Genomic DNA, 17,527 nt, shown 5'->3' on the forward strand with positions numbered 1-17,527 from the left:
GGCAGCGGTGAAATGGGGGTGGCGGATGCCCACGTTGGGACCTAGCCGGCCCCGCCTTGGTGAGGGGCTGCGGTGGGCAGAACCGCACCAGCAGGGGCCCGGTTCCTTTCAAGCCAAAGGAGACAGAGCATGTCTAGAGGCCTTTGCTTTGGCCCGGAAGAGGGACAGTGATTGGGTCCCGCTGGAAAACCCTGGGGCCCGTTGCTTGCCCAATCCCAGCAGGCACGCCTGACTAGAACCGGGGCTGTCAGCTGCCACTCGGACCAGGGGGAATTGCCCAGGCTCAGAGCGGTGGCAATGCTCGGGGCAACGTCCCCGGCTGGCTGCCCTGGGATGGCAGGCTCAAGGCTAAGGACAGGGGAGTCCCCACAAGTCCTGTCCAGCTCGGCCTCCACACACAGAGCACAGAACAAACGCCCGGCGCTCAGACCAGGAGCCCCGAAAGAAGCTAGCGAAGGGGCAGATGAGCCGTAGTCCCCACCGCATGCCGCTGGGAGGCACCCGACGGGCGACTTCACCCGGTCATGGCGACCACAGAAACAAGCACAGCGCTTCCAGTGCCGAGCCGCAGGCCCCCCGGCCCTGCTACTTACGCTGGGGAACAAGCGGGTTCGCCACGGCTGGAGACGGGCAGGGCTGGCTTACGGTAGGCTGCGGCCCCTCAGTGTCCGGGGGCCCAGAGCCCTTCCTCACCGTGCTTAAAATATCAGAGAACTTGGTGGCTGGGATGGGACAGACGAGAGAAGGATGAGGAGACAGGTGGAATGGAAGTGTGACGGAGAGGAGGAGTGCGGGGAAGAGCCCGGAGCTGCGGGGAGGCCAGGGGGCTCTTTGAGTTGGCTGGCCCAGCCACACTGGTTCTGATAGCCAGCGTGCCCTGCGCTCTGCCTATGACCCTGGGGAATGGGACTGGTCTGTGGTTTAGTGTCAGGGCTCCCTAGGGGGCTGAGAGCCAAGAACGCCTGGCTTCGAACCCCAGCCCTGCAATGGACTCGCTGCGTGACTTGGGCCGGGCGCACAGTGGTACCTTGCCGTTCTGGGGATGGTAATGATTAACCCCCTCTTTAGCTCTGTGTCTGTACAGCGCCTGGCGCAGTGGGGTCCTGGGGCACGTGGACGTGCCAGTAATACAAATAATACAGTGACCTCTCGTGCACGAGTCTGGAGGCTGGTACTGGGACGATCAATAGAAGGGAGCGAGCCTGGCAAATCCAGCTTATAACGCTGCTGTTTGGAGGGGCGCAAGGCAGCAGGAGGCTAAGCCAGCAAACAAGTTCCTGATGAAGTGGGGAGAGAAATGCTCAGCTCTGCTCCCCTGGGGTTTAGGGAAGAGTTCAGGCAGCATCCCAGGGGAAATGCCGGCTGACTTCAGACAAGTACTGCAGGAACGGGTGGAGGGCAGAGATGAAAGGGAAGAGGTCGTGCTGGGGAGGGGGGCAGCATGGCAGGGGCTTTAGAGCGAGTCTCGCGATGTTTGCTCTCTCTTGAAGCCCCAGCTCCTGGGGGCAGGTGATTACCAACAAAGGCTCAGCTTTCCCGCCACCGGCATCACCTGCCTCGCGGAGAAAAGCTTGGCAAGTAACCTAAAGGCGCAGAAACCAAGCGGCAACTAAATGGAACCCAACCTTCATTGGGTCTTTTTTTTTTGAAATCTCTGTCAGGTCTGACGAGGCCACGTTCCGGATTCTGAGGGCCTGGCTCGTCCTGTTTGATTGTCTTACGCCGGCAGCCCTGAACGTGAGCGTCTCCGGGAGCCGGGCCTTCCAGGAAAACTGCACCCATTGCAAGACTCACTCTCAAAGCACGAGAGGCGGCAGATCCGTCTCTCTAGCTTGGCTCCTGGACACCGGGACCTCCTGCCCAAGCCCCAGGGGACAGTCACCTGCAGGGCTGATTGTTCTGCCACAGAGACCCCAGTCACACCCGCTACTTACGCTGGGGAGGCGGAGGGTTTGTGACAGCTGGAGATGGGCAGGGCTGGCTGGTGGTAGGTTGCAGCCCTTCAGCATCCGGGGGCCCGGAGCCCCTCCTCACCGTGAATAAAATGTCAGAGAACCTGGCAGCTGGGACAGGACAGACAAAAGAATGGAGAGAAGGATGAGAAAACAAATGAGAAAACAAATGGAATGGAAAAGCGGCAGACAGGAGGAAAGCAGGGGAGGAGCAGGTGTGGGAGGAGCAGGTGTGGGAGTAGCTGGTGTGGGAGGAGGGTCTGTATTGATTTCCAAGAGCAGGGCTTCTCCGGTGCTGTCAGGGACAGGGAGCAAGACTATGGACTCCGTGGCGCTAATTTCCCTCTAAGGACCCCTTGGTATTAATACCAAAACCAACCTGCCGTGGCAAAGCCCCTCGGTGCCACAAGGGGCTAGCCCAGGTCATCGCCTTGCGGCAGGAGAAGGCTGCATTTGTCCTCCAGAACCCACCCCTGCATCCCAGTCTGGGCGAGGGGTGGGGGGCAGGCGACGGGCGGAAAGGAAAGGCTCCCGGGGCACTTCACTGCGTCGAGATGAACGCCTAACATGCTAAACGCAGACCACGCCCCCGTGCTGCCCAGCTGAGCGGGCACAGAGGGGCCACAGGCAGGCATCCCCTGGTGCAGGCAGCCCCTCTGCCCAGACACAGGGCTCTGTGCCAGCTCCCGGCAGAGTGGAGACCAGAAGGGACGTGGCAGGAGCAGAGAGCAGTGCAACAATTTTGCACCCTTTGCAAAGGCCCAGAGGCTGGGGTGCGATTTAGGGCAGCCCTCGCGTGCTCCGGGGTGGGGTGGAGGGGATGTATCTGCCCCCGCAGCCGCTGAACAGGGCAGAGTGGCTGGGGTTACTCCCTGCCCTCTAGGTGCCCTGTCCTCAGCATGGCTAGCCATTATAATCCCCTCCCTAACCCTGGATCCCAGGCGAGTCCTGCCCTGCGTCCACCCACACGACAGCCAGCCCCAGCACGGCTCTCCTGCCGGAGCCGATATCCCACTTCCCGGCTGCGTCCCCGTCGGACACTGACTGTGGGCCCCTGGGCCTGCCTGATGCCCCACACGAGATGGCAAAGCCCCACGAGTTCCCCCCGGGGCCCAGGCAGGGCTGTTCCCCCAGGATGTTTTCTAGCGCTCCGGCCAGGAGGCCACTTGGGATGGGAGAGTGGCTGGACGGGCTGTGTGGGAGCAGGCCCTGCACCCCCAGGACGAGCAGTCCAGGTGACTTACACAGGGCAAGAGGAGATGGGCTGTACCAGGGCTCTTGGCTGGGGGAGTGGGGGAGAGCGAGCGGATACAGCAGGAGGGGGAGAGATCCCAGGGAAAGGAGGAACGCTGGGTTTCACACTGCGGGCTGCGGAGAGATGACCGTGGAGCCCTGAGGGGGCATGAATACAGAGAGAGAGACTGAGGCCCCAGGCTGGGAGCCAGGACTCCTGGGTTCTACGCCCGGCTCTGCCCCTGACTCCCAGGCGCTCCATGGCATCGCCCGCTCTCTGACATGGGGCTGGTGACCCAGAGCCCCGCCAGAGGCTGCGGGGAATGCTGGCCGGGATCCCGCAGCCCAGGTACCTAGGGCGCAGAAGCTGTGGAACGGCAGAGAAAATCGGTTTGAAAACCAAGCCCCAAAGCCCTGCAGGAAAAGGGGACGTCGACCTGGATCCCTGGGGGAGTCCCAGCTCGGGCCAGCCCAGCGCCGGCAGGGAACAGGAGAGGAGCCCAACGGCAGCCATACCGGCATGCAGCAAGCTCCAGCCCAAGGCATGCAGAGAGACTCCGGCCCAGCCAGGGCACACAAACAGCGCACCCTGTTCCAGACCCCCCGGCACACGCAGAGCGATCCCCCTCCCCGAACCTCTCACCCCCAGCACACGCAGACCGAACCCCGTCCCAGAACCCCCCACCACTGGCACACACAGAATGAGCCCCGTCCCAGACCCACCCCCCCACCCCGGCACACGCAGAGGGAGCCCCGTCCCAGAATCCCCACAGGCTCCACATTCCCAGCTTCTGGCAAACAGAGGCTAGGGACACCATCCCTCCCCATCCTGGCTAATAGCATTGATGGACCTATCCTCCATGAACTTATCTATTTCTTTTTTGAACCCTGTTGTAGTCTTGGCCTTCATAATATCCTTTGGCAAGGAGTTCCACAGGTTGACTGTGCGTTGTGCGAAGAAATACTTCCTTTTGTGTGTTTTAACTCTGCTGCCTATTAATTTCCTTTGGTGACCCTAGTTCTTGTATTATGAGAAGGAGTAAATAACACTTCCCTATCTACTTTCTCCACACCAGGCATGATTTTATAGACCTCAAGCATATCCCCCCTTAGTCATCTCTTTTCCAATCTGACAGGTCCCAGTCTTATTAATCGCTCTTCATATGGAAGCTGTTCCATCCCCCTCATCATTTGTGTTTTCCTTTTCTGAACCTTTTCCAATTCCAATATATCTTTTTTGAGATGGGGCGACCACATCTGCAGGCAGTATTCCAGATGTGGGCGTACCATGGATTTATATAGAGGCAATATGATATTTTCTGTCCTATTTTCTATCCCTTTCTTAATGATTCCCAGCATTCTGTTCGTTATTTTGACGGCCGCTGCACATTGAGTGGATGTTATCAGAGAACTCTCCGCAAGGACTCCAAGATCTCTTTCTTGAGCGGTAACAGCTAATTTAGACCCCGTCGTTTGATAGGTATCGTTGGGACTCACCCATGGAATTCAGCTCTGGGTCCTCTCCACTGACTCCTGCCAGTTCTGAGCCGCGGCAGTGCCCCAAGCTGGGTGAACCCCCCCAAACTGCCCCTAGATCCCACAGGATTGAAGTGTCTCTGGTTCAGTGTCCCCTCTCCTGTCTCAGCCCCCTCGTCTTCCCCAGGCCCCCCGCTTGGCCCCCATTCTGCCCCCTCGCTCCCAGCCGACCCCACAACTGCCCTTCTCCTGGCTGATCACTCAAGGCTGCTAACGCAGAGATGCCAGCTGGCGAGCACGGCCTGCCACACCTTGCTGCCCGGCCAGCCCTGGGGGGGCACCTGGCTGGCTGCTGGCGGGGCTGTTACCTTTCGTGTCCTCGTCCTCTATGGTGGTGTTGGTGCTGTCGGACGATTCCTGCGAAGACAGGCGGGAGAGGGAGAGAGACCAGAGAGAGCGTTAGGCAGGGCTGGGCCAGGGTCCCCCGGTGTCCGGGCCAGAGCCACGGCCCCAGCTCAACCCACGAGCCTTGTCCTGCGTCTGCCCCACATGTGGCCCCTCTGGGAGTGGTCTATTAGGGCCCCGCTCCTGCCCACTCTTGAGCCGGGAGTGATGCTCAGCAGAACTGTGACGTGGCAACCCCCTTCAGTACCCCCCTGTCACGGCGTCCCCGGGCGAGCTCTGGAACTGCTCCCCATGAAGCCGGGCAGGACTCTGGGGGAGTCTCCTCTCGGGGAGCAGCCTGTCTGCAGGACACACAGCTCAACCAGCTCCACCTTCCTGGGTCTGACCTCGGAGCATTCAGCCTCCTCTGCCCCTCCGTGCGCTTCCCAAAGCGAGTCCGCCCAGGTGGGGTCCTGGGGAAGCCAGAGGGTCCTGCCCCCCAACTCTGTAGTCAGACGGGACTCTCAGCCAGCCAGGAGAACAGAAAGTTTATTAGACAACAGGGACATGGTCTAACACAGAGCTTGTAGGTGCAGAGAACAGGACCCCTCAGCCGGGTCCATTTTTGGGGGGGAGGGGGGGGTGAGCCAGACAACCATGTCTGCACTTCACTCCATGTCCCTAGCCAGCCCCAAACTGAAACTCCCTCCAGCCCCCCCTCCTCTGGGCTTTGTCCCTGTCCCAGGCCAGGAGGTCACCTGATTCTTTTGTTCTCCAACCCTTCAGCTCTCACCTTGCAGGGAGGAAGGGCCCAGGCCATCAGTTGCCAGGAAACAGGGTGTCGGCCATTCTCTGTGTCTAGACTCCTGCACACACCTGCCCTCTAGGGCTCTGCAAGGATCATACACCCTTATCCCACCACCTAGATACTTAAGAACTGCATAGGAGAAACTGAGGCACCCCCACAATATTCAGAGGAAACATTAAGAACAGTCCCGCTTTGTCACATCTCTCCCGCCTTCGAGATCGAACTGAGCGGGGTCACTTTAGCCGGTGACCTGGGGAAGTTCAAAGCCACCAACGTTCCCATGGATGCCCCAGCATCTCTCCTGTTCCTTGGTGGGAGTTACACCAGGCCCTTCCAGTTTCACGCCCTCCCTTAGGTCGGGGGTGGTCGATAGCACTCGCAGGCCGCATGTGGGAAGGTTTATGCAGCCCATGCCGTTTTGCCACCCCAAAACACTCGGGGGTCAAACTGGGATCGGGTCTTCTCCCAGCGCTCTAGTCTGGAAGGCTGCAATTCGGGCTCTCTTGGTTAAGAGCCCCCATCTTGACCTGGGCCACATACTGTTCACTTACAGAACTAGCATGGAGACATTCCTCTCTCAACAACCTTGTCTCCCCAACAAGCTGGCCCAACACAGCCACTTGGTTATAGGTTATAATGTTCAACTTTCTTAACAGCTTTCACTCCATCTGAGACCTTCTCAGAGCTATCCACACTGGATCCTTCAACAGGAAAGTCAGTGGATCCATTCACAACCGAAAATTTCTGGCTGTAAGGAACTGAAACTTTCTTGATTAAATCACTTTCACACCCTTCAGTTGCAGTAAACTGCTTGCAAAGACTCCATGAGGATTCCTTTCCCTAGGACTTTTCTATGCAACAATTCACCCCTCACAGAAATTCTGCCCTTACCCTCTTCACCGAGGGCTTGCTCTCTAGAGGAACACTTTCCTGAGCAACAACAGACTCTTTCTGTGTCTCCCTTACATTCAGAATGACCTCTGGCCCATCCGGCGGATTCCTACACAATCCTCTTTCAGGCAAACTGACAGACTTCCTAGATCCGAAGAAGTGAGCTGTAGCTCACGAAAGCTTATGCTCAAATAAATTGGTTAGTCTCTAAGGTGCCACAAGTACTCCTTTTCTTTTTGCGAATACAGACTAACACGGCTGCTACTCTGAAACTTCCTAGATAAAAGGTCAGAAGCATTCTCCTTCCCTTTGCCACACACAAGTTTAGGAATCTTTTCCTTCTTGCTACAGGTTTCCACACCCTCAGTAGGTAACACAATCACATCACCTTCACACAGGGCCATTCTCCCGAGCAGACACAAACTTAGGACCATTCCCTTCCTGGGCTTTAGCTGAATCCAGAACCAGCTCTGAGACAACTGCACCACCCTCAACCATCACAGGCTGAAAGGCCCCTTCTGTCTGCTCCACAGACAAAGAAGAGCCGGACACACTTTCTCCTTTCCCAGGCACACAGCTTGGGATCTCATTCCCCTGGTCCCAGCACACAAGGCTGGTCACAGACAACTGCTTGGAGATCAGGGTAGCTCCCTCCATAGGCAAGTCAATACCCCTGACAGACACAGACACGTTTCCTTCACTCTCACAATTCTCCACCCAGGTAACAGGTAAGGTCCAGGGACACTCATCTTCCACTCTCCTCGCCTTCCCACCCTGCTGACTAGACACAGCCATCAGCTCAAGGCTGCCTGGGCTCATCCAGACTTTCCTTACCAAGCACCTTGCCACTCCCAACAGATCCCCTGCCCTGCCTGTGTCTCCCCCCACTCAGCTGGGGTCTCAGCTCCCCCCTTTCTCAGCGCTGCCCTTGCTGTCCCAGTGGGGGTAGGCAGCGAGCTCCCTGCTTTCCTCACTACACCAGAGCCAGCCTGAGCCCCTGAGCCCCCCTCTCCGGTGTGCAGGGGGGCAGGGAGCATCTCTCTCTCCCACCCAGCCCCAGGGGTCTGGTTACAGGCAGGCAGGTAGCGTGAGCCTAGCCGATCCTCCCCCTGCCAGCCAGGTCATCTGCATTTTCACTAAAAGAAAAGGAGGACTTGTTGCACCTTAGAGACTAACCAATTTATTTGAGCATGAGCTTTCGTAAGCTACTGCAGTTTCCACTGAATGCATCCGATGAAGTGAGCTGTAGCTCACAAAAGCTCATGCTCAAATAAATTGGTTAGTCTCTAAGGTGCCACAAGTACTTCTTTTCTTTTTGCGAATACAGACTAACACGGCTGCTACTCTGAAACCTGCATTTTCACTGACCATTTCCCTCTCCACCGATTGGTTCCCTGGATTCAAATTCAAACCCTTGGCCGTTACCGGAGCAGGGCCTGGATCCTGTCCCAAAGAGACACAGTCACCCCACAACGGGGTCTCATGGCTGGTGTCCTGGAGCACCCCAACGGCCGGCCAGCCCCACCCCCCCTGGGTCTGCACAGGGATCTGGGCCATAGGCAGGGCGAGGGGCTTCATCCCTGGGACTCTCACCCAGCTCACACAGCCCCTCAGCCTCTGAGGCTGCACCACCCAGGGCCTGACAACAGTTCTCTCTGTCCCAGGATCTCGCCACCCCAGGCATGTCTCCCCATTGACCGTCACCTTCCGCTCCCACTGGGGGTCCGAGGGGCCTGGCCCCAAGAAACTCCTCACAGTCATATAGGTTGGGACCAGGAGTGGGAGCCCGTCCACCTCCCCACCCATCTGGCTGATGGAGTCTATGGCCTTGGGACCCAGCAAGGGAGATAGACACCGGGGCTTTTCCGCAGGGTCCCCCTGGTTCAAGTCGCCAGCCTGCTCAAAGGCAGTGAGGTGGGCATCCACATCCCCCCCGTCCTTAACCAGGGGCACCAATTTAGTCTCGAGGTTCCCTGCGGAACTGGCCCCCGGGGTCTATCCCCACTCACCCCTGGGAGGTCCCCTAGGCCTCTCCACTCCCCCACCGCCAGTTCATGCTGCTGCTTCTGCAGCTCTTTCCTGGGCTCTCGCTGTCTCCCACAGTCCTCTTGCTCTCTCGCACTCAGCTCCAATCCCGTCCGTCTCCGATCCCCGGATGGGGAACCCGATCGTGAAGACCCTCATCTGGTCGGGGACAGGAGTCTTGGGGATGCCTGGCTACCACTCCAGCTGCTCCCAGATCCTGCTATAGCCCCATTTGGGGTCAGGAATCTGTTCCTTAGAGCGGTCATCCTCCTCCAGCTGCACGATTAACTGTGCTTTGGTGAACTTCCCGATGTGTAACCCTCTCTTTCTGCACAGGGCTACAATGTCCTTCTTAAGGAGACGGTGACAGGCCATCACTCCGCTCTTCCCAAGCTGTTGTGGACTCACAGGCCTGTGTGCTCTCAGCTCCCCACTGTTTCCAGGGAGAACCCCTCATGTGCCAGCCCTTCTCGAGGTCACCACCTCTTTGCCAGGGTCGAGCTGCAGACTCCTCCACCCCTGGGACCGCTCGCTGCAATCCCCCGGGGAACCCTGTTACTGCAAAAGTCCTTCTCTCTCCCAGGGTCAAGCCGCAGGCTCCTCCACCCCTGAGACTGCTCACCGCAGTCCCCAGGGGGACCCCATTACTGCACAGTCCTTCTCGCTGGTCACACACTCCCAGTGGTTAACTGCCTCCCGAAACCACTCCTCTCTGAGCCTTCAGCATGCCTGGTCCTCGTCAATCCCCCTTCGTTTTACTGCTCCCCAGTCACTTATTGCAGGAAGCGCCATCCACGGGGTTCAGTACATCCCACCGCTACCACCAGTTGTCACGGAGTCCCCGGGCGATGCTCTGGAACTGCTCCCTGCGAAGCCAGTGAGGACTCTGGGGGATCTCCTTTCTGTGAGCAGACTGTCTTCAGGGCAAAAAGATCACATGGCTTCCACCTTCCTGGGTCTGACCTCGGAGCATTCAGCCTCCTCTGTCCCTCCGTGTGCTTCCCACAACGAGTCCGCCCAGGTGGGGTCCTGGGGAAGCCAGAGGGTCCTGCCCCACAATTCCACAGTCAGACGTGGCTCTCAGCCAGCCAGTAAAACAGAAGGTTTATTAGATGATAGGAACATGGTCTAAAACAGAGCTTGTGGGCGCAGAGAACAGGACCCCTCAGCTGGGTCCATTGGGGGGCGGGGGGCAGTGAGTCAGACAACCCCGTCTGCCCTTCACTCCATGTCCCCAGCCAGCCCCAAACTGAAACTCTCTTCAGCTCCTCCTCCTCTGGGCTTTGTCCCTTTTCCGGGCCAGGAGGTCACTGGATTCCTTTGTTCTCCAACCCTTCAGCTCTCACCTTGCAGGGGGGAAGGGCCAGGCCACCAGTGGCCAGGAAACAGGGTGTCGGCCATTCTCTGTGTCCAGACCCCTGCACACACCTGCCCTCTAGGGCTCTGCAAGGATCATACACCCTTATCCCACCACCTAGATACTTAAGAACTGCCTAGGGGAAACTGAGGCACCCCCACAATATTCAGAGGCAACATTAAGAACAGTCCTGCTTCGTCACCCCCCCCCAGGCCCCTCAGATCCAGGCCCCCAACCCACGCTGGGGCCCTCAGAGCCACGTCTGTGACCTTCCCTGCTGGGGCCTTTAGGAAGATATATCTTCCCCCAGTGGGGCCTTAATTCCTCCCTGGAATGAACGGGAGTGGCCTGGAACAGCTGTGCCCACGATGGCAGCCAGGCACAATCTAGTCAGCTGAAGATCTGGCCCCAAGCCCCTCACCGTGGTATCGGGGCGGGGAGTTCTGCTTGCCCTGACGCTCCTGAATGAGGGGCACTGCTGCTAGCTAGCCTGGGGGGGACTCAGGCATGGCTCACGGTAGCCAGGTCTCTCTTGAGGCTCCCACTCGTGCCACCTGCCTGCAGCCCTGCCCCTCCAGCGCTGGTGCGGCAGGGAAAGACGGGGAACGGCGCCAGGGACCCCTGGCAGCGCCAGGCAGGACTGCAGGGAGAAAAGCTGCCCTTTGACTCTGGGCCGACAGCCCTCCCCAGAACCCTTCCTTGGGCGCCCCCCCGAGCTCCGTCCACTGGTGCTCTGGATCAGGGTTCCATGCAGCCCAACCCTGCGCCCCACCTTCCCCGCCATCAGCAGGGAGGCAGGAGCAGCGTGCGGCCCGGGTCTTCCCCCCCGGCAAGAGGCTCTGGGGAAGGAGGGCGGATTGCACAGCCCTCCAGAACGAAGGGAAAATGGAATCTGCCCTTTTCCAGACACATTTACGTCAGGTGGCTGCGTCCGGACTTGACTGGACAGCAAACGTTTCCCACTCTCACTCCAGGCAGCTGTCGCCTGTGTTGGAAAATCCCCTGTCGTGTTCCGACCCCAGGAACAATCCCAGCTCCGGCGGGGGGGGCAGTCCTGGGAAGACGTGACCTTAGCTGAGAGCCTGGAGGCCAGCCTCAGTCAGCACGGAAGGGGAAGGAGAGGAACCGCCCCAGTTACGGTACCTTCCGGCTAGTTTAATGCACGGCCAGTCTCTTGGGTTAAGGGGAAGGAACAGCTCGAGTGAGGGGTTTTGCTGGGAGCCCCCTCTCGTCCCAGGCCCACTGAGGAGACCTGCTCTGAAAAGCTGTCCGACACGAGCGCTTCCCAGCCTGTGCAGACGGGTATCACGCCAGCCTGGGCTGGGAGCCACACCAACGAAGATGGGCAGGAAGTGCCCAGGCAAGGCCAAGGCCTCAGCTTCGTGTCTAAAGGACAGGGCCATCTGGTCACCAACGTCCACCGCCAAGCAGCGAAGGAGCCTGAATTCAAGCCAGCGACCAAGGCCCCAGCACCATTACCAACGCTCTGAGCTAGCCAGCCCCTTCAGCGAGAAGAACGTGCAAAACCACGCAGCCAGCCCCGTGCCCGGGCCTTCAGGAGCTAGACGAGACCCATTCGATCGCCTGGAGCCTTTGTAACAATGCTGCTCCGTAGGGCACACTATCCCTCTGTGGCCTCGCTATTCCCACCATGTCTTCCATTGCTTGGTAGGCAATCGCCAGCCCTCGGGCCGCAATGTGGCGTGGGGCAATGGAGAACCAGACCCAAGTTGCCTTCCCTGAGAGTAACTGAGACGTAGCTAATTATTGGGCCGATCTGCCAGACTTGCACGGTGGGAACAAAGCCCTTCTCCCCTTCTCCCGCCGCCTCCCCCCGCAGTAAAATTTTAAAATCATCAAGCCACAGCTCGGCCAGGGAAAAGGCCCTTAAACCTCCCCCTGCCCCCTCAACTGGAACAGAGACGCCACCTTCCCTCTGAGCGACACCAGCTGCCAAGTTTGCTGTCCAGGGCAGAACAACCTGCATGGCAAGGCTGCCTGGTGCCACCTGGACAATGAGACAAAAAGGTCTCTGGAGACAATAGGCCAGGTCCTGCTCGCTCCACCTTCCCTTGTTCGTTCACTTACGCGGTGAGGAAAGCAGCTAAGAGGCTGCCTGTTTCTCCACTGAATTTCTGCAATGTATGAAGGGGAACAAAACTAGCTCTGTGCTCCCGGTGGTTTCCGTGTGATGTAGAAAGCCCTTTTACCCTGGAGTCTCTGCGGCGACCGGCGACCCAGCCGGATTGTGACAGCACGAATCAGAGCAGAGTGAAGCTCAGTGAACTAAGGGGGAGTGTAAGAATCCCCCCGGCTTTGCAGCCCTTTTTTATCCGTCCCAGAGAACCAAACCAAGGGCACAGACCCAGCCGTTGCAGGGCACCTTTAAGAGACAAGCTCCTTAAAAAGCAACTCCTTACGGATGCTGAGTGACTGGTGTGTCTAGCCCAGACGCTGGGGCAGGGTCCAGGCCCCGCTCCTTTTGTATTCCTCAGGGGGGGCAAAGGGAGCAGAGGAATTACAATGCCCTACCTGGGGACGTACCAGTCCCTGCTGGGCGCACACCTGCCAGGGCTGACCCCAGGTCCCTTGATACACGGCCCGCGCTGGAGACATGCCGTCAGCTATGGCAGCATCCTGCTCTCCCAGCCGTCGACACAAATTAGGCGTCGCTCCCCCTCAATGGGGCTGCGCTGGGGGCAGGTTGATGCCGGGGGAAGCAGCCTGTGGCCCACAGGGTGTTCCCTGAACAGCACTCTCGGCTTGGGATCAGTCAAGCCGTGGGGCACTGGCCCCACAGACCGGGGTAAGGGACCGATCAGGCTATTTACAAAAGCTGCACAGGAAGGTGGAAAGTCCAGTCAAGGGGACACTGAGGCAGATACAGCGCTGAGGCAATGGATTAGCTCCGAAGGGCCTGATCCTGCACACCCTTCGCCGCGAATGCACTGCCCAGCGAGGCAGGAGGCTGCAGTGTCAGACAGCTGGGCCAAGCGGGCAGGAGGGGACAGAGGGCAGGGAATTGCAAAGTGTGAATCTGCCTGTGCCCCCCGCCCCGGGGAGTGGGTATGGCCAGATGCGCCGAGGGAATGAGTCGGAAGTCGGGGATGTCAAGGAAAGATAAATCCCTGCAGCGGAGGATGGGTGAGGACGAGATGCAGGCTTGGGCAGAGGTTGGGGCTGTGTGAGAGCAATGGATGAACGTGGCATGGAGGGAGTTTGTCAGTCCTCAGCCAGTCCCATCTCTTGGGCTGTCTGCTCACTTTCCTCTCCGTGGCTGTGCTCGGAGCCGGCTCAGGATCTCTGCTCTCGGACTGGCTCCTCTGGGGTCAGAGCAGAGGCTCCCCACCCCTCTCCCAACCCTGAGCAAGTGCCCCACTTCCAGCTGGCTGCCGGTTGGGCCAACGAACCCACCCTCGCCCCCTGGATAGCCAGACTCCCCAGACCCCGGTTCTGCAACTATAAACATGGCTCTAGGCCTGTTGCTGCAGGGTGAGGAGCACGCAGAGGGGCAGGCCCAGCAATACACCATGCACCTCTCCCTCCGAGAGGCAGCCAGCGCATGCTCCAAGCACGGACCCCAATGCCCCCATGGGGCTCTGAACCCTGAGCCACTAAGGCTGGAGCACAATGGGAGGCAGAGCCCCCAGCTGGCATCTCCCCACCGACTTCAGGGGCATTTGTGCCTGATTGGTAACAGTGCGGATGAGGAGGGGCGGTCCGGGGCGGGATGGGGGGTCATCTCTCGCTGTTAGCAGCAATTCCACAGACCTGGTGGGAGCGAACAGCAAAACTCCCACCGACTGCACTGGGGCAAGGTTTCCCCCAAGCTCCCCAGTGTACATCCAGGGTCTACCCTCCAGCCTGCTCACCCACAGACCCTGCTCCTCTGCAAGGAGGCCGATGCCCAGCGGAAGCGTCTGATGGGACGGCTTCGGTTCAGGGCCAATCTATGCCCCTGGACAGCTCCCCGAGGGGCACCCAACTCCTGTTCTCTTATGCTCCAGAGAGAGACCGGAGCACGCTAAGGAGGAAAAGCCTTAGCCCAGGCTCGGTCCCCAGAGAGGAGAGCGCACAGCTGTGTCAGAACCTATCCAAGCTCGCAACGGGGCCAAGGGCAAAGGAAAGACAGGCACCAGTACCTTAATGCCGTCCACGGGGTTATGGATAACGGTGGTTTGAGGCTCCTATGGAAGAGAGACAGAGGAAGGAGAAGAGAGACAGAAAGGAAGGAAAACAGTCGTCGTTGGAAGAGAGGGAAAGATGGATCAGAAAATGGTGACAAGAACGTGAAGGGGAAGGGGGAAGACGGAGGGGGGACGGACCCAGAAGAGAGCAGGGAGGAGGTAGGATGGAGGGAGAAAAGCAAAAAGTAATTAGTTCAGCAAAAGGCAAATGATTAAAAAAACAGAGAGTGGCAGAGTAAACCAGGAAGAGAGAAACGGGGGGGGGGGCTGGATCTCCATGAATGAAACTGACTCATAGCCCAAGCCATGGCGAGGGCGGCGTGAGCATCTAGGCGAAGGGGGTGGGGAGGAAATGGAGAGCGTGAAGCTGAAATTGGATCAGAGCCCTCTGAGGCAGGGGGGCACGGCAGGAAGGAGGCAGGGCTGCTGGGGATCTGTGTTGCCAGCACCCCGATACAGGCTGCCCCAGGGAGCCCTGCAAGTCCCCGTGAGTCCAAGAGCGGTCTCGAGGGCAAGGCCAGCGCCACTCACAGGGAAGGGGCACCCTGCTCCATATGCCGTCGGGAAGGCAGCTAGTTGCCCAAGCATGGAAGGAATGGCCCTTTCAATGCGCCTGTCTCTGGGGAGCGCTCTCAGCGATCATCAGCCAGCCCAAGTCTCAGCCTTGAAGGAGCCTGGGTCCAGCCAGAGGGGAAGGGCCCTGCCAGCCCTCCAGCTGGGGGATTGTCTTTGCTGCAGCCTTGTGTTCGGGATGTGCGGCCCTCACCTCTCTCGGCACCCAAGGGCTTGCAGGTCGGCGGCACAGAGCTCTAACCTTTGCCGGAACATGGCGGGGTCGCGGGAACTTTACCATGCACTTACCTGGGAGTAAAGGGCTGCCAGCAAAGTCCCTGTGTCTCATCAGCCACACAGCTGGACTCTCTCTGGCTCACATGTGGGTTCATATTGATGAAACAGGTATTGGAATGACCAGAAAACGTCTGCACCATTGAACGCTGGTGAGCTGCTGCCTGCCTTAATCTCACTCGTCATATGCCTGGTCCACCCTGTGGCATAATACTTGAGTGGCTGCATCGTGTGCCTCGGTGGGGGCGCGAATCGCCATGCAGGAGAGGGACATGACGGAGTGTGAAGAGCTGCTCTTTCACAGAAATTGTCATGCCCCTTTGGAAAGTGTTCGGGATGTACACGCCCCATGGGCACCGGACAGACGACGGGGGGGTTGTACAACTGGGAACTCCCCACTTCCAGATCATCAACAAAAGAACTCAAGACCCGAGGCTTTTCTGCTCATCCGTGAAGATGAGTCTTGCAAGCAGACTTCTCCCATCAGCTGCATTTGCAGTCAGAGCATATGGCAGGAAGGGGCTAAGACCTAGTTCCTTTTGTTTGGGGTTAACTCTATGCTGCATGGACTCGGGGCGGGGGGCAAGGTGTTTCTAGACAGACAGCAAGAGATCCCCAGGCTGGGTTTAGCCCTAAAGGTCAAATTGTGCTTGCTGATTATAGAAACCTTGTGATGGGGTGTCCACCCGACAGGGCAGAGCAGGTTGTTAGGCTGCACCCGGGGGACAACCTGAAAAGCTAACTGATGGTGAGGGGTAGGCTGAGCTGGTATAAAGCCAGCAAGCTGAGAACAGAAGAGGGCTGGCCGGGTAGGCTGGGAGAGGCTGAGAGCCAGGGCTTGGGCTGGCGGCTGGCTGGCTGAACGGAGCTGGAAATCCAGGCTGAGAGGGAGAAGCAGCAAGGGATGACGGATAGCTTCAGATTGGGAAGAACAGAAAGATCTGTCTCTGAAGGACAGGGAGCAGACGGGGATGGAAACATGAGTAAGGAAAAGGATCGACATCTTATGCTGATGCTGGGAGATGTTAATCCCTTGAAAACAGCAGAATGGATTAGATGCAATATCAGAGATCTAGGATGAGCTCAAGCAGGCAAGGTGGCAATTTAGTAGGAGAACGGACACATGAGGAACAGGACGAGAAACTTCCTAAAACTAGAATTTTATGTGCAATAAAAGTAATTTGCCAGCTACCTAAGTTTATGACAGAAGCAAGAGGGGTAACGTACAGGGTTCCACTAGGCACGGCTGAGGATGTAATTAAAAAGGGGATAAGTGAGGATCGAGTGCTGATTAGCAGGAGAGGGGGAGACCATAAGCCATCCACAGCTGTCTGAGTAACATTAAAAGCTGCAACGCTATCTGATAGGAACTCAGCTCTGCTGGGCTAAACCATATACCCTGGCCCCTTTGCTGCCTGTCAGGGGAAAACGAGGGGTGGTAAACGTGGCGAACACTCATCTGAGAATGGTGGGGGAAGAAAACAACTACAGCGCGGCAGTTGTAAACCCAGCGCGGCGCACGAAGGGTGTGTGGCCGCAGAACAAGCTAGAGAGAGACAGAAAATGAAAATGATCCATAAAACATCCAGCACAGATGTAACACAAAACAGTCATATCGGAATTTGGAGGAGGAGGAGAAGGAGCTACTGGTACAACACCAGGCAGTTCAGGGCAGGGAAGATGATATAAGGCGAATTGATGAAGCTGCACCGCTTGCAGGCAAAGAGAAGTGGATAGCTTTTATGACCAAAGTGACTAATTGCAGTTTACAGAACAGGGAAGAAGGTGGCTGAAACATTAAAAATGACAACAAGAGCGACCGGAAAGTATTTGCATATCGGCAATCTCTCGGTAGACCGCATGCATGCAATTTTAAATGAAGGTAATAATATAGTTTAAACAACACGGGGGTTTTTTTGTTGGAACGCACACAGTTTAATAACACGTGGCCGGGAATGAAAGAAAGCTGGGTTTGAAACCTGGGAACACAAACCTGATAAGATGTGTGGCCAAGAAACATGGTTACTGAGAAAACTCATGTGTAGGCTTTTGGGATATGATGTAATCAGATGTGACGGAGAAATTCCAAGAGGAGAAAGGTCTAAGTTATGTTGGTATCGATGTGCAGAACTTACATTTTGAGTCAATACTGTTGAGATTCCTCTGCAGAATTACAACAGCTTCATACAACCCAGATAAAAAAACGAAACTATCTAGAATTGGAAGAAGGCCCGTATATTATTTGTGGAGACCTTACTCGCCATAATGAATTATGGGGAAGCATTAAAACTGACTATAATGGCAAAATGCCTGGAACCGTTTCACTGATACGCACAACCTGGTATTGCTCAATTCTGCAGGTTTCACT

At 57.5% G+C, this 17,527-nt stretch overlaps 1 protein-coding gene across 1 annotated transcript in view; it reads right to left on the bottom strand.

The window, feature by feature from the left end:
* The window catches only part of CAMK2B (calcium/calmodulin dependent protein kinase II beta), a 141,236-nt gene that overhangs the window by 7,395 nt on the left and 116,314 nt on the right, over positions 1–17,527 (bottom strand). The window contains exons 16-19 of the mRNA XM_077805947.1: positions 14,269–14,313; positions 5,030–5,078; positions 1,935–2,063; positions 594–722 (exon numbers count right to left, since the gene is read on the bottom strand). Coding sequence (XP_077662073.1) covers positions 594–722; positions 1,935–2,063; positions 5,030–5,078; positions 14,269–14,313 — 352 coding nt within the window. The remainder of the gene's footprint in view (positions 1–593; positions 723–1,934; positions 2,064–5,029; positions 5,079–14,268; positions 14,314–17,527) is intronic.

This window comes from Eretmochelys imbricata, chromosome 26, assembly GCF_965152235.1.
Source record: "Eretmochelys imbricata isolate rEreImb1 chromosome 26, rEreImb1.hap1, whole genome shotgun sequence".
NCBI lineage: Eukaryota > Metazoa > Chordata > Testudines > Cheloniidae > Eretmochelys > Eretmochelys imbricata.